The following is a 16,545-nucleotide window of genomic DNA, read 5'->3' as shown; positions in this document are numbered from 1 at the left end:
AGAATCAGGTATTGAAAGCCAGCACCAAAGTGGTTTGTGTGGTTTTGTTTGCAGTGCAGTGCTTAAGATAAAAGCCATGGCCTGTTGCATGGCAAACAAGTACGACAACCCAGCCCCCAAATGGTTGGTTTTCAACTTAATTGTAGCTTTTTGGAATTTTATTTTATCGGGAAAGAGGAGTGGTTTGTTTGTTTTCTTTTTAAGATTCTGTGGTTTTTTGACATGTGGGTAATTCAGGACAAGAACTTTAAATAATTGTTTTATTCAGCTGCTTAATGAGTTTTTCTTTAGTGAAAATTCAAATGATTCATAAAATATTAACATTAAAATTTCTACCATTATGAAGTTTTAAATTTTTGCTTTAAAAAAGTATGAGTTGGTAAATGATTCATTTCTTTTAACTTAGAAATCATAGCAAGCTTTATATGTGTTTCCTTTGAACCTCTTTTCATTCTAGAAAATAACACACATCCGAAGGGGAAGAGGGAGGAGAGGAAGAAGGAAAGAAAAAAGGTCTTAGCAAAAATAAAAGCAGTCCACCTTAAGTTAGGTTTGTGGTTTTTTTTGTTTGTTTGTTTGTTTGTTTTTTGTAGTCAGAATATTTCTTGTCCCTCTTGAGATCTCTTTTATGAGTACTACAGACATTCTTACTGCAGCTGCTATCATAGAGTTAAACATTTGCTATACTGTGCGTACAAAAGCAGTTAAGCTATTTGGAATTGTTTACTTGCTAAAACCAGTGTTAGTCAGCAGAGGCAGTACACCAGATTTCCTTGTGGCTTTTAGTGGAAAATGTTAAAAGCACACTTATTTTTTCAGTTATAGAATTTTTCAGTTTGATCTGGATTAGTCACAGAACTGGCATGAACCTTCTAATTGTGAAGCTGTCCAAATGCACTATTTTTTTCTCCTGCTAGAGGAAGTTACATCCTGAGCAGTCGCTCGGCTCTCTGGTAAGTGTAACATGTGAGCATTACTAGGCATTTCATCCTGCGGGTCTGCAGTCTTTGCTCTTCAGACTGTTGCTTGGTTGAAATGCTTCTGCGGGACTGATCCTGAGGTTGTGTAGATATTTCTCAAGGGCCTACTCATTTGAGGATATCAGCGGCATTTTGCAAGATCATCTGAGGAACAGGAAAGCATCTGAAATCAACTGAAAAGCTTAACTGTAGCGGTTTTCACCAGGGAAGGAAACTATATTGGCACAGAGGCAGATGATTGAAATAAAGTAGTTGGCTCCGAGAAGATGCACAGTTTTTTCCTCTGAATGAAGACTGTTTAATGGAAGCTGTATTCATGTAGAGATCAAAGAGAATACTAGAGTGATAAACTACTTTCTTCCCTTCTCTTTTTAAAATGAAAACCTGAAGCAGTAATTGGAGCTCAAAGGTCTTCTGATTCTTTTGCTGTCTGCTTGTTCTATTAGGATTCTCCACTGACACCATTTCTGCCTGGTGTCTGTGCCTTTTTACTGGGCTGCCAGAAACAACTGCCTGATGGAGAAAGAATGGAAGCTTTGCCTTGTCTATGTTACTGATGGGATAAAACTATCTGTGTTTTGTCTGTTATTGGGAAGTCTGGATTAATCAATTTGTGTTCTCGTACCAGTAGTCCTATTGTCTCTTGTGATCTGACTCATCACATGTAAATGTGCCGCAGCTTTGCTGCTAATGCAGAGTACTGGTTTTTCTTTTTTTCTTTCTTTCCTAATCACAGACTTGTCAGCCTCTGAGCCTCGTTTTCAGGTTTATGCTCAATTCTGTGTCTTTTTATTTGTTTGTTTCTTGGATGTTATCTGCATGAAGTCAGTGAAGCTGAGAAAATGAAGACAAATTAGAAGTGGAAACAGAATAGTGAGATTCTGGTTTTTGTTTTCAGCTACAGGCCGCCCAGCTTACTGGTAACTATATGACCTTGCAGACAAGAGTGGGAAATATCTGTGACTACCTCTGTCACAGCAGTTGTTGCTAATTTCATTCTTTATGGTGTGTTACCCAAAACAATGATTGTTTTGTACAAGTAAATATCGGAGCTCAATGTAACTATTTTGATGGAAGAAAATATACTTAAAAGAACTAGTCCTAGACTGAGTTTTAATTATTGAGACATTGATGTGAAACTTTTTATAGACTGCAGTAACCTGGCAGAAAAAAAAAGTAGGTTTTTGTTCTTTAAAACCAGCTGCACTGTTCAGAGAATGTTTATGAGTGGTATACAGAAGAGGAGGAAAAACTACTTGTGCTCTTCGCACCGTGACTTTTATCACATAGCTTGGAGTTTAATGCTTTAAAAGAGCGAATGAGTCGAGTGTGTATTGTTGTTTTGGAGGAGATAGAAGATGATTCTCCTATATTCATTTCTAAATTGCCCCAGGAAAGTAAATCTCCACATTCTCCACCTTCTGGAAATGTGTTGGTAAGCTATGAGAGTTTCTGTTGCTTGTATTTTATTGAGCTAGTTATGTAAAGTTGGTTTTGTAAGAATACACTGAATTAGTTTTTTACTAGTTTCATTAAAAACTTCAGGCAGTATGTGGGTCTGTATGATGCAATGTTATTTGCATGTATAGTTAGTGCATTTGTGAATTTTTCTTTTTCAAATGCTTAAGTTCTACTTTAGACTTCATTGTCTGTTCATCTCCTTATGGGGACTTGAAAATAAACTCAGAAGTAGTTATAAAAACATGCTCTTGTTTTCATTTGGTTTTAGAATTAAGAAGAATCAAGGACTGTGCATATTTTTTAAAAGGTTGAGTTACTACCAGCAACATCAAGACATAGCCTTTTGTATAAAGAATTTTACATAAATTCTTTATATTTATTAAAAAGAATCAGGCTATATCCTTAACCTTATTTTAAAACACTTGTAAACTAACTCCTTATTTGGCCAGTATAATATGATACCTTGCAGAGGCTATGTTGTTGATCAGGAAATTATATTTAGACATGCATATGCTTGTCTTTTCTTGTTATTCAGATATATACTATGTTTTGGTCTTTGAATAGCAATTTTTCACCAGTTGCCAAGTTTTCTTTCTATCATTATACTGCATGCATATTATTTTTATGCCCTGAATAGACCTTTTCAGAATCTCCATCTTTCATAGCTCTCTATGGACTAGGAATTGCTTATTTGATTGGTTCTAGCTCATAAATAGATTTGAATTATCAGGCTTATATTTGTATGTCTTTTCATCATATATAGGTAAAAGGTTTTCACGTAAGAATTAAAATTAGTGCTTTATATTACTTAGTTTGGGTCAAATTACTTTTGAATAAATTTATTAAGTAGGCTTCTTTATTACCATCCATCCCTAGGATGAACCCTATGCTTTGATATGATTAAACTGCATGAAATGTCTGATTTATGTTCTCTAACCCCTTAAAAAGATTATGGCTACAGGGGAGAAAAAAAACGTTAGATCTAGAAGCTATGCAGAAAACTTTAAAACTATACATATGATATGTTTAATGTTTTGTTACTTCTATTTTTTTATTTTTTTATTTTTTTTAGCCATCACTGGTGCAAGCTATATTTAATGGTGATCCAGATGAAGTTCGAGCACTAATATTTAAGAAAGAAGATGTTAACTTTCAGGTAAAACAATTAATTCACTTATACCAACTTTTAAACTTACTTTAAAAAGCATTTCCTAGTATTGTGATTTTGTTTGTATGTTTTTGTTTAAAAGCACAATTCTGCATAGTGAAGGCAGGAGAGTCTTGCTTGAGACCAAAAGGGTATGCTGGACGTCTCTCTCTCTCTCTTTCTGCGTGTGTGTGTGTGTGTGTGTGTGTGTGTGTGTGTGTGTGTGTATTACTATCTGAAAACCCACAACTCCTGGAAGCAGGTTGAAAGGTTTTTGTTCTCTGAACTTTTTTGCTTTGAAAATTTCAAATACAAGAATGTTGAAAAAAAAAATACTCTGAAGGCTAATATATCCTTCCTGTGGTTTACCATTGATAACATCTTGTTGTTTACTCTCATTCAGAAAGAAAGAGAGAGGGAAGGGGAAAGATTGTAGATAATATACTTTTTTTTTCTGAACCACAGTTTGAAAGCAAATTGCAAATATGACATCTCATAATTATTTTCGATTTGAGGGTTCTTTTTAAAACTTGACAGAAAAGATTTCTATAAAGTTAAAATGTCTCTAACTTGATTATGAGATCAGATGTGACTTCTCTAAATAACTAGTGAGATTTTTATGAAGACCTTTTATTAGTGTATATTTACCATACAAAATAATGGGCTTCATTAATGACATTTGTTTAAGTAAATCATGTACTTTGATTTTATTTACTCTCCGTTACCTTTTCCTATCCTTCCCAACCCTTCCTCTTCTCAAATAGTCTTTTCATTTTTGTGTTTCATATTTGTGTGATTCTATATAGGTAGGTAGGTAGACACAGAGACTTTTGATTTCTGATTAGACTCACTTGTGAGGGACTGATTGTTTGAAAACTTTGGGAATACAGTAGATGTAATAGTCAAGGCTGACATGTTGGAAAGTATAGAAAGAAGATGCAGAAGGCATAAGGGTAATTTTCTTTCTCTCATCTATGTAGGACTGTTCTAAAATGGGGTCTTGTTTTATGGCCAAGGCTGATCTTTTTAACTTGTTAAACTTGCTTAAAGAATATAATTTAATAAGACAAAATAATTTCGTTAATTTATAATTATATTCTGGAAGCAAATGTTTCCCTGTGCTAAGAGTGACATGGAAGAGTCTCATGACTCCTAAAGCTACTCTAACAACACCAAGACAGAAGATCTAGAATATTTTTGTAATGATAAAAAAGCATATACTCCAAGCACATCTTGAACTCTGATTTTTCTTTTTCCTTTCATTGATTACTGTGACCGCTTAATGTTGGCAGATATTTAAAAGCTTACCTAGTTTTTTTTTTTTTTAATTCAGGTTATCTGAATATATTTGCATTGTTGGCTAAAATGGTTGATTTCTAAGAGCATAAAGTATTTACCTAGAGACTATTATCATAACTTTTTTTCCCCTAAACCTTTTCTAAGTAACGGCTCCTCAGTTTATATTTAGTTGGAGAACACACACCTAATTCAGGATGTATTTATTTTAAATGGAGTGCATGGTTCACCTTACCTAATTAGGCTATCTTAGCAAGTCTACTCTTCTTAGCACAGAAAATAGCTACAGGTTATAGATGTACGAGCAGAGAGGAACAAAAGTACACCTTTCTGTTTGGTTTTTGATAATGCTACCATTTTGTATTTAATGAGACTCTTGGAGATCTAATTGGTGTGGCTAATTTCTTCATCATTACTAAGCTCGTAGCTGCCATTGCTTCTATACTTTATATAATTAAAGTACCTTAAATTGAAAAAAAAAAATTGAGTCTTGGTTTTGGTCGTCATTAGCACCATAAGAAATGTCAGTGGCCTTTCTTTGAGGAAGACTGTAACAGGTTCCTGGTGATAACAGAGATTAAGTGTTGAAGAAGAATACTGCTTGAAATTCAGATTTCATGTTTTTAAAAGTTTCTTTGTGCAAGTGTGTATATGGTATGTGTGAGCATGTGTCTCTTTGCTTGTGGAGGCTAGATATTGACACTAGATGTCTCCGCAGGTAGCTCTTCAGCTGATTTTTTGGGGCAGGGTCTTTCACTAATCTAGAGACTTTCCTGTCTCTAACCACCCAGAACTGCCTGGGGTTGCAGATGCTTGCCTCCAGCCCTGGCTTTTGTGTAGCTGCTGGGGCTCTAACTCAAATAAGGCAACTTACTAACTGAGCCGTCACTGCAGCACAATTTTATGTTTTTAAGTTGTGTGTAAATTAAAATTTGATTCTATATATAATCTTACAAGTTTCTCTTGTAAATCCTGAAGTTTACATTTTTTTGAACAGCTACACAGTAACTTTCTTTAAACTAGTTTATCTTAAATAAAAGCTAGAATTTAAGAAGCATATATTCATGTTATTTGCCATGAGGAGATAGCTGAGACAATTTGAAAGCTTTTGACCAAATAAATGGAAGCTTATTACATGTGTAATTTGTTGATGGTTGTATTGTCTGGGGATCAAATTCAAGCCTTAAGCATGCTTATTGAATAATAACTCCATAGCTAGATGTTGGTCTTACGGCAATGAACAGTTTAGGATATGAGCCTTGTCCTGGCAGCATGAGATGAGTAACGACTGCTCTTTATTTATTTAATTTATTTGCTTATTTTGGTTGTGCTTTGTTGCCTGCTTCATTTCTTGTGGCAAGAATAGGAGCTTGTTTTCATTGCTGTATCTGAAGTGAATTTTCATAGGAGGAAAGAAAGGAAAAGTACTGCTTACACCTGTAACTTAACAAAGATAGATAATTTGTTGTTTTACAACAGAAATAGAAAACTTTTGGAAAAATAAAAAGTTACTTATGAAAGAAACTATTAAACCACTAAGGGTAAGTAAAATAAAATTAAAGATATATTGGTATTTATAGTATAAAGAACATTTGAACAAATTTTCTTTATCACTTTAGATGTACAACTTTGAACAAATTCTGCTAGCTTCAGCACTAGCATTATACTTTTGTTGTAAATGTGTTCGGCTACATCAGTGAGCTTCAGAGCCTTTCTCTAACCCAATTTAGGATTCTCCCAAAGTTCTGAGGGATTTTGGATACCTTCCTGATTTGTTTGTTTGTTTCTTTGAGACAGAGTTTCTCTGTGTAGCTTCGGCTGTCCTGACTTTGTAGACCAGGCTGGACTTGAATTCACAGAGATCTGCCTTCCTCTGCCTCCCTGAGTGCTGGGATTATAGGTGTATACCACCCAGCCCAGCTGCCTTCCTGACTTTAATTGTTTTTCTTGATTTACATGACTAAAATAATAATTAAATGTCTTTCCTTAAAGTTTATAAGAATTTGATATCATATTATACTTTTCAAATAATTTAATGTGAAATATTGATGGTACCCCATTTCAGAGATAAGTCTGATTCATACTTACAGGAAAACTTTTTCTACCAGTAGAAATTATTATTATATTTATTTTATTATAATTATTATCCACAGTGGTAGAAATTAGTGTTACTTACAAAAATTGACTTCAGAGACAGACATATGTATAAGCTTTTTAAAAATGTTTTACTCAAATAGCAGTCTTGTAAAGTTAGTAGAAAAATATTTGTTTCATCATTTAGCATCAAAATACAATTATCAAAAGTTAAAAATCTCTAGGATTGCTAGGTAAAGCATACTATTTAGATGTTTTTAGCTTACATGATAAGTTTTAACTTAAGTAGGTAAGTTTTAGTTTCTTTTGCCACTATTTTATACTTTCCACTGAGTATGGTTTTTGTCAAGGTTTTCAGTATTCTGTACTTTTTGTTCCTAATGTAAATGGTATTTAATTTAGTTTGAAATGCTTAATTTTCCCTTTGTGCTCAATCTGTTTAACAAATCCCCTTCCCTGAAACACATCCATTCTCAGTGAAAATGATACCACTTCCAGCTAAGCAAAAAAAGATTTTGTTTGTATGTTTGAAAAATTTTAGGTTTCATAGTCTCTGGCAAACAAAGACCAAGGAGTATAACTAGCAAACACTGTGATTTTAAAATTTCATACCTGAGATGAATCAGTTTACACAGAGGAAAGTTCTTTCTGGTGGTACATCTTCACTGGCCAGAATGCAGATCTGTCACTAAAACCCTTCTGCTTGTTTCTGTGACCCTCACCATCCTCCTTCTGATTCTAGATGGACTGTCCCCGCCACCCTCAGTGTCTCCCATGGGGTAAGACCTTCTACAAAGAAGTATCAGATGCTAGAGAGATTATGAATCTATAGTCTACCCCCAGCTTTGTTTTTCCACTATAGTAGGAACAGGGAGCCCAGAAGAATCATCTATCTATGTGGTGCAGAGCTGTTTTGGGTGAAGTGTGATGTAAGCAAATGAAACTTATCTTACCTTTCTAATATGGCTCCTTGGTTTGTCATCCAGTGGGATCCCTAAGGTACACTACAGAGCTTTTTTGGACATTTACAAAGGTAACATTTATGGGTAGTTGCTAGTTGTTGTAGTTGCTATTAGTAGTTAGTTTTAGGTGGCAATTGGTATGATGAAAAAGCTGTTGTCCTTTTATGGATGAATGTTAATCTCCGTGAGACATGTGTATGTAGGCACATGTGTTGTATATATATATTTGTGAGCTGCTTTGTATACAGATATAGAGATCAAAGATCAGTGTTGAGTCCCTTTCTCTGTCACTCTCCACCTTATTCTTTGAGACAGGTCTCACTGATCCTAAAGTTACTGGTCCAGCTAGACTGGCTGGCCAGAGAGCTTTAGGAATCTGCCTGACTGTGTGATGGAATTATAAAGGTATGTCTGTGTGTGCTAGGGTCTAAACTTAGGCTTGGCAGCAGTCGCCATTACCCATTGACTCATCTTGCTGACCCTCGTGAGAACTCTTAAACACTTAATCGTATTTGAATGCCTTATCATCGGTTAAACCTCTTTTTCACTCCCATTCACAAGACCTACCATTTGAAGAGATCACATTCAAATCATTTTGCATAGGTTGCTCAGGTCAGGAACCTCAACTTCTAGGAGAGCGATTTACTAAAAGTTCATACCATTAGAGCTTTCCTGACAAGCTGGGTTTTTATTACTATATTACAGAGAAGAAACTTAACGATTATAAGATTCTCAAACACAAGATCATAAAAGTAACTCAGGAAATTATGGAAACCTGGGCAGGGGCAGAGGAGTGGGAACAGGATGGATGCTGAGCACTGCCATTCTGTACGAACACCCAGGTGAGCCAGATGTGTAGTTCTTTATAACATGGGGCTTGCATTTTGGATCATGCTGCTAGATTACTGGTACATATAGCCAGTATAAATAGCGGAAACATTCGAAATTGTGTAAACCAAAATGCTTTTACTTTGAGTCAGTACTGAAAGGCAAAACTTGCCTCATCCCACTCAAATGATGTATTCACAAAGGAAATATTTTATTCTCACTACATAATTGAGATTCTCTACTATTAAACAAATGATTGTACATTAATTATTAAGTAAATATGCAGCTTTCATAAAATGGCTGGAAGCCTTGAAATGAATTTTTTATGTCTTATAATCGCTTGTAGAATTCATCTGAGTTACACATTTTAAAAATAACACTACACTTTTTTTCCCTGTTTTTTTTTCTGATATTGTTGTTCTTGTATTGACACTTACAGGCACAAGCGACCACACCTGGCTTTTTACATGTTGGAGGTTTGAATTTAAGTCCTCCTGCGTGTAGAGCAACCACTCATCTACACTGAAACATCTCCCCAGCTTTTGTTTGTTTTATAGAGAATCAGGATTTGAATATATTACACCAAAGTTACTTCAGAGATGTTCTATACCAGTCAAAAATAGTAAATGAGTTGGTCAGTGGTGGTGCATGCTTTTAATTTCAGCACTGAGGGGGCAGAGGCAGGCAGATCTCTGTGAGTTTGGGGCCAGCCAGGTCTACAGAGTGAGTTCCAGGACAGCCAGAGCTATTCAGAGAAACCGTGTCTTGAAAAACAAAAACAAAACAAAACAAAAAAAATGAATGAACTGTTTTAGGATGTGTTATATATGCTTTTTAAAAAATCAGGTACAAATGTGATAGATCAAGTATTTATCATTGGCTTAGAAAAAGAATAGCATTCAGTGAAGGTTTATGGTTTTGTTTTCATAGAAATTGGATTGCTTTTTTGCCTCTCCAAGATTGTTTTACATGAATTTTAATGCCCATATAAAAATTGGCATTCAGGGATATAAAGAGTGAATATAATATTTTGACTTTTCAGGCAGCTTTTTGAACTCAAAGTATCCCAAAGGACTAAAATAAGCCAGTAGGCATGTTTGCTTTTTGGAAGGGGATTTTGGTGCTAAGAATTGAACATAGAATTTGACATGAGAGGCAAGAGTGACATTCCTGGCCCTCTTACCTTCTTAATTGAAAAATAAATTCACTGTTTCATGCATATGAGTGCTTTACCTGCATGAATGTCTGTGAACCCTGTGTGTTAGATCCCCTAGAGCTGGAGTTACAGTTGTGAGCACCATGTTGATTCTGAGAACCAAAGCCTGCTCCTTTGCAAGAATAGCAAGTGCTCTTAACCAGTTAGTCATCTCCCAGTCTCTGTCTTAAAACCTTGAAACACGCTCAGTGATGGTGACACAAACCTGTAATCCCAGCACTTGGGAGGCGAGACAGGTGTCCTCTGAGTTCCAGGACAGCCAGGGCTACATAGAAAGACCCTGTCTCAAAAAATAAACTTTGAAACATATTCTCACTGTTTCCTGGATAAGCCTTGAATTTTTAGTATTCCTGCCCCAGCCTTCTGAGTATCTGGGATTATGCAGGTCTGGCTTCAGCTACTATGGTTAACTTGAAGATCCCATTTCAGAAAAAAGTGCTTGTTCTGCCAATACTGATACATCCCTCTCCCCCTTAGTTTAAATGGACCTCAGTTGATACTTTGTAAAAATAATTACTGTTGTCCATATTTTTCTCCTCTCATTGTTCTGAGTATTAGCACCTAAAAACTACCCTTTGTATCTACATAATGATTAGAATTTCACATTTGGGACTAGAGAAATGACTCAGCGGTTAAAAGGATGTATTGTTCTTGAAAAAGACCCAAGTTTTGTTTCCTAGAACCTACACCAGATGACTCACACTATATCACTCCAGCAGCAGGGGATCCAGCAACCTCTTCTGGCCTTTGTGGGCCCCTGCACATGTGTGCACGCATGCACACAGATACACACATGTACATATCATTAAAATAAAATAGTATTTTAAAATCTTTGTCTTTATTGTTTTTTATGTCTCATCATTATAATTTAATTTTTTTATATTTTTAAATCCAATAGATCATATAACACACAATGTGATATTACTTGTGTCTGAATTTTTTTTTCTCTCTTTTTTTTCAAGACAGTTTCTCTGGGCAGCCTCTGCTGTTCTAGAACTCACTGTATAGACCAGGCTGGCCTCGAACACAGAGACCTCAGAGATCTGCCTGTCTCTTTCTCCCAAGTGCTGGGATTAGAGGCATATGCCATTACTGCCTTGGTCTGAATTCTTTTCTATAGTAGGTTTATTTTAAAAATTTACCTAGTTCCAGTGAATGTACAACACAGTTTATATATCCTGCTATTGTTGGGTTATTTTTACTTTTTTGTGTATTAGGAACAATGAACCTATTTTAAACATGTTTCTGGCAAAATGCTATATATAAGCTTGTGTTCCCATAGGGCATATATGTGGCCTATAGCAATGTGTGTTTGTACACAGCACTATATATATATAGTGTTGTGTACATATATATATATATATATATATATATATATATATATATATATATATATATACTATGTATAGTTAACTCACATCCTTGTGAGTGCTGTATCAGAATTCTTGTTGGTGTACATCTTTGGACCACATTCTTGTGTTTTTAGTAGAAATCTGATATAAAGTGTTTGACTTGTCTTCCCATTTATTAGCACATAACACTTAAAACCCTTGAAATTTTAAGTGTGATAGTGTCTTTTGTGCGTTAGTCAGGTGACTAAGTATGTAGGGGCCTCTAAATAGCTTTAGGATGGGAGTTGGTCACCTGAAAGACCAAGGCATTGTTAATATTAACATTGTTAATGTTAATATTTACCTTCTGCTTTTGGAGACTGAAAATCAGTGTGATCACCAATGTTCAGTAATTTAATGAATCATATCTAACATAATGAACATAGACAAAACCAAAAGGTCTACTTTCAAGGCTTCCAAAGCTGTGCATATGGGAGCTCCTAAGGAATGGCCTATATACAGAAAGATAGGAGGAGGAGGAGGAATGGGAAAAGACACTGTGAAACTTGTGACTAGTGTCTGAATTTAGGTATTCTGAGGAAGTGAGCCTTTTACTGTGCAATTTATTACTACCTCCCAAGTAGGAAGTGTGAGGATTGAATTTGAATAAGTGGTCATCCAAACAAGTCCACAGCAAGACTGATTGCATGTCACAGATGTTAGTATTTAGGCAGTCTGCTTCTGGGTTGCCTAGCAACCTATGATGTCATCATGTGTCACCCGCCAGATAGCCACACCTGGCAGGCGTGGTTACTGTTGCTTCTTAAAAGGACCAACCCGCCACTTTGTCTTTCTCTTGGCCCTTGACCTCTCTTGTCCTCTCCTCTCTTGCCTTCTCTACTTTCTCTGTCGGGGCACCCACCTCCTATTCCCTCATCATGTCTCGCTCTCTCCTCTCACTCTTCATCTCCATCTAATAAACCTCTTTCATATATCATGGCTCAGAGGTTGAGAACACTGGGCGTTCTTCCAAAGGTCCTGAGTTCGATTCCCAGCAACCACATGGTGGTTCACAACCATCTATAGTGAAATCTAGTGTCCTTTTCTGGTGCACAGGCATACATACAGGCAGAATGCTATATTAATCATAAATAAATCTTGAAAAAAATACAAGCAAAGGATGAATAGACACCTCCAAAGAAAGTGTGGAAGGGTTGATGAGCACATGAAGACATGTTGAACAGCAATAGCCATCAGGGTAATGATAATCAAACCTATAATTGAGATAGCACTCATTACACACTGGGATGTTTTTTTGTTTGTTTGGCTTGCTTTGGCTTTGCTTTTTATTTTTTACGTAGGGGTCTCATTCTACCACCCTAGCTTGCCTAGATAATGGATACGGTAGACTAGGAACACTTGAACTCATAGAGATCTGTTTGCCTCCAGAGTGTTGGGATTAAAGACATGTACCACCATGCCCGGCTTGATGAAGATAATTTACGACAGACAGTAACAAATGATGTCAAAAATTTCTAGATATGGAAGCTGTCATTCACTCTGCTAAGAAATTACTATAGAAAACAGGATGGTGGTTCCTCAAGTTTAAGTATAGAGTTGTTCTATTACCCATTCTTTCATTCCAAAGGATATACCCCTTAAAAGAAAAAAACAAGTCCACATAAAGATTTTTTATGAAGAAATAAATGTTTGTGGCAGTATTCATATTCCTGATAATAGCCAAAAAAATGTAAGCAATTCAAATTTCTATCAACTAATGAATAAATTTAAAATGTGGTATGTCCCTACAGTAGAATATTATTAATCAATAAAATGAAATATTAATAATGTTGCAGTATAACAAACCCAGTAAGTATGTAAGCAAAGCAGACAAACCCACAGAGACAGAGCATTTATTTATTTGTTTGTTTGCTTATTTATTTATTTATTTATTTATTTATTTATTTATTTTAGTAGGGCCAAGGAAAATAGAAATGAGGAGGATGGTTTAAGACAGTAGTTCTTAACGTTCCTAAGGCTGTATGACTCTTTAATACAGTCCCTCATGTTATGATGACTCCCGACCATAGAATTATTTTGCTGCTCCTTTATAACTGTAATTTTGCAACTGTTATGAATTGCAATTTAAATATTTGATACGCAGGATATCTGATATGTGACCTCTGTGAAACATCACAGCCCACAGGTGGAAAACTACTGGTTTAAGAGAAAGAAGTGTCTTTGTAGCATGATGAGGTGTTCTGAGATTGATTGAGAAGATACATGTAAAGCTGAGAGTACTACCAGCACTGAATTGTGTATTCTGTATGTTTACAAATAGGGTTTCAATAAAGCTGTTTAAAAAGAAAATATTACCAAACTTTTTAATCCAGAAATCAATGCAAAAGAAAGTGCTGTCTCAACAAACTAGTGTATGCTTCCTATCATAGCATTTCTTTTTTAAAAATTGTGTGAATGCATGTGGAAGGCAAAGCAATGTTGGGAACCATCCTTAGGAATGTTATACTCCTTTGTGAGAGGTTCTTTCATTTAGTCAGGAGACCACTAATTAGGCTAGGTTTGCTGGCCAAGAAGCTTCAGGGTTCCTTCTGTCTCCTTCCACACTAGGACTATTCACACCTCCATGCTGGGTCACACTGAACACAAATTTACAAGTTTAGCACTTTACTGAGATGTTTCCAGCCTTACTTGAGATCTGTCCCTAGTCTTACTTATATCTTTTGGGGGAATCACTTTCAGTTGTAGTACTCAACTATATCTCTTATTGCAAGAGTTCTGTAACAAATATTTCTTTATGATCCTAAATCCTGAAGTGTAGAGAAGATGGGCTTTTGCCAGGCATGGCGGCATGTGCCTGTAATCCTAGCACTTGGGAGTTAGAGGCAGGATAATTGTGAGTTCAAGACCAGGCTAGACTACTTAGGAAGTTCCATGTCAGTGTGGGTTACAAGTCATGATTCTGTCTTAAGAAAGAAAAAGGAAAGAAGCCTTTAAATTTATGAGAAATTTAGAGGAGTAAACCCTCATAGATTAAAATATGGAGCTTAACTCCAGTGTTTTAGTTTATACCTGTTGTTGGTATTTTGGAACACAACCTGCTTCTGGGTTACCTAGCAACCCATGATGATGTCACTAGGTGTTGCCAGCCAGCCAGGAGAACACGCCTGGAAGGTGTGGTTATCGTGCCCCTTAAAAGGACCGATCGAACACGTGGTCTCTCTCTTACACTCTTTCTTTCTCTCTCTTACACTCTTCTCTTTCTCTGGGGCACCCCATCCCCCCTTTCCATCTGTCTTTCCCCACCATGCCCTGCTACCCACTTCCACCATACCCCCCTAATAAACCTCTCGCAGAGAATATCGGTTGTCCCCCTGCTTCATCTCTTCTTAATTATTAACATTGGTGCATTGGCTGGGAATTGAATCCGGGCCGTCCGCGTGGCAGGCAAGAATTCTACCACTGAACCACCAATGCACCATTATTATAAATTAAAAAGAAGAAGAAGCAGGGGGAAAACCGATATATTCTCTGCGAGAGGTTTATTAAGGGGGTATGGAGGAAGTGGGTAGTAGGACATGGTAGGGGAAGAGATGGGGAAAGGGAAGGGAAGGAGGGCGCCCCGAGAGAGAGAGAGAAAGAGAAGAAAGAGAGGGTGTAAGAGTAAGAGAGGAACTACATGTCAGATCGGCCCTCTTAAGGGGCACGATAACCACACCTTCCAGCTGTGTTCACCTGGCTGGCTGGCGACACATGATGACATCATCATAGGTTGCTGGGTAATACAGGAGTAGGTTGTATTCCAAAATACTAACACCTGTAACTAGCACTCCAGAGGATAGGGCCAGGAAAATTGTGCAGGTTTGAAAACAGCCTGACTACAGAGTGAGACTATGTCTCAGACCCAGAATTTACAAGGAAAGTGTCCTTTCATTGACTGCTGGGCTATACATGGAAGAGTCCTACTAACATTTTTGGAAGTTAATATTACATAATCAAGTTGAATGAATCAGTTAATTGTATAGGCAAATACATTGCTTTTTACACATTAAAATAATTTGACAATTCTAAATTGAGCAAGTCAATCAATGGTGTTTTCAGTAGCTCAAGTGATCATTGACATCTTAAGCCATAAATTATTTTTAATTAAAGTTATATCTGTTTTCAGAGTTGAAGCTTTTGCACGCTTAATAGACTACCACACAGTGTTAAAATGCTGTTGCTGTTGCTGCTTCTTTTGGGTTTGTTTGCTTTTGTTTTTTGAGACAGTGTCTGTGAGTCCTGAATGTCCTGGAACTCATTATGTAGACCAGGCTGGCCTTAAATTCACAAAGATCCCTGCCTCCCAAGAACTAGCATTAAAGGGTATGCCACACTATATAATAATAATAATGTGTTATTTTTTGTTTATGGCAGCGTTGAGCTGTGTTGAATGGGTTGACTTGATGTCCACACATAGGGCCAACCTCTTAAATCTCTTGCCATTTTTCATTTGAGTTTTCTCTTTGATTTGCAGGACCTTTTCATATTCTGAATGAGTGCCCTTTGAGCTGTACATGTTATAAGTTCTAATCTTGTATTCCAGGTTGCCTTAATTATTTGTGGTATCCTTGAACATGAGGTATTAATATTAACCTGTCCAGATCTTCATTTACAATTGTCTTAGATGCCTTGTTAAAGCAGTCAGCCCATACCCCATGTGTATGTGTACGTACACGTACACACACACACACACACACACACACACACACACACACACACACACTCTCTCTCTCTCTCTCATAGTGCACATAAAATCCAGAAAATAGTCTGATGTGTTGTGCCACAGAAACCATTTACTTGTTTGAAACAGGATTTCATTGTTTTATATTTCACCTATTTGGAAGTGTGGCTGGCTAGTGAGTCGGAGGGATTTTTCTATCTTTTGCTTCCAAGATGCTGAGATTACAAGTACTTGCCATTGTGCCCAATCTTTTGAGGCTGTGGATGTGTTGAGAGGGGAGCAGTATACACATGGAAATTGCTTGCCTGGCACATGGAAAACGGGACAACCTTGAGTGTGAGCCTTTGAGAGCTTCCCACCTTTTTTTTGAGACACAATCTCATTGACAGGCTAAGAAAGTACTCTTGCCTCAGGACTCGGATTATAAGCCACAACTCCTTTTCTTTTCTTTTCTTTTCTTTTCTTTTCTTTTCTTTTCTTTTCTTTTCT

General features: G+C 36.5%; 1 protein-coding gene across 2 annotated transcripts in view; it reads left to right on the top strand.

The window, feature by feature from the left end:
* Nucleotides 1-886: 886 nt before the first annotated feature.
* Nucleotides 887-16,545, top strand: part of Ankrd28 (ankyrin repeat domain 28) — a 90,938-nt gene continuing 75,279 nt past the window's right edge. Inside the window, exons 1-2 of one of the 2 annotated variants that reach the window (XM_055612215.1) lie at nucleotides 887-953; nucleotides 3,514-3,597. In XM_055612215.1, coding sequence (XP_055468190.1) covers nucleotides 3,584-3,597 — 14 coding nt within the window. In that variant the 5' untranslated portion in view covers nucleotides 887-953; nucleotides 3,514-3,583. Of the gene's footprint in view, nucleotides 954-2,298; nucleotides 2,416-3,513; nucleotides 3,598-16,545 lie in introns of those variants that run through there. The other variant, XM_055612214.1, reaches the window with a different exon arrangement.

Source organism: Psammomys obesus, unplaced genomic scaffold (assembly GCF_907164565.1).
Source record: "Psammomys obesus unplaced genomic scaffold, mPsaObe1.curated_primary_1811, whole genome shotgun sequence".
Taxonomy (NCBI): Eukaryota; Metazoa; Chordata; class Mammalia; order Rodentia; family Muridae; genus Psammomys; species Psammomys obesus.
This window is presented reverse-complemented; position numbering and strand designations above follow the sequence as displayed.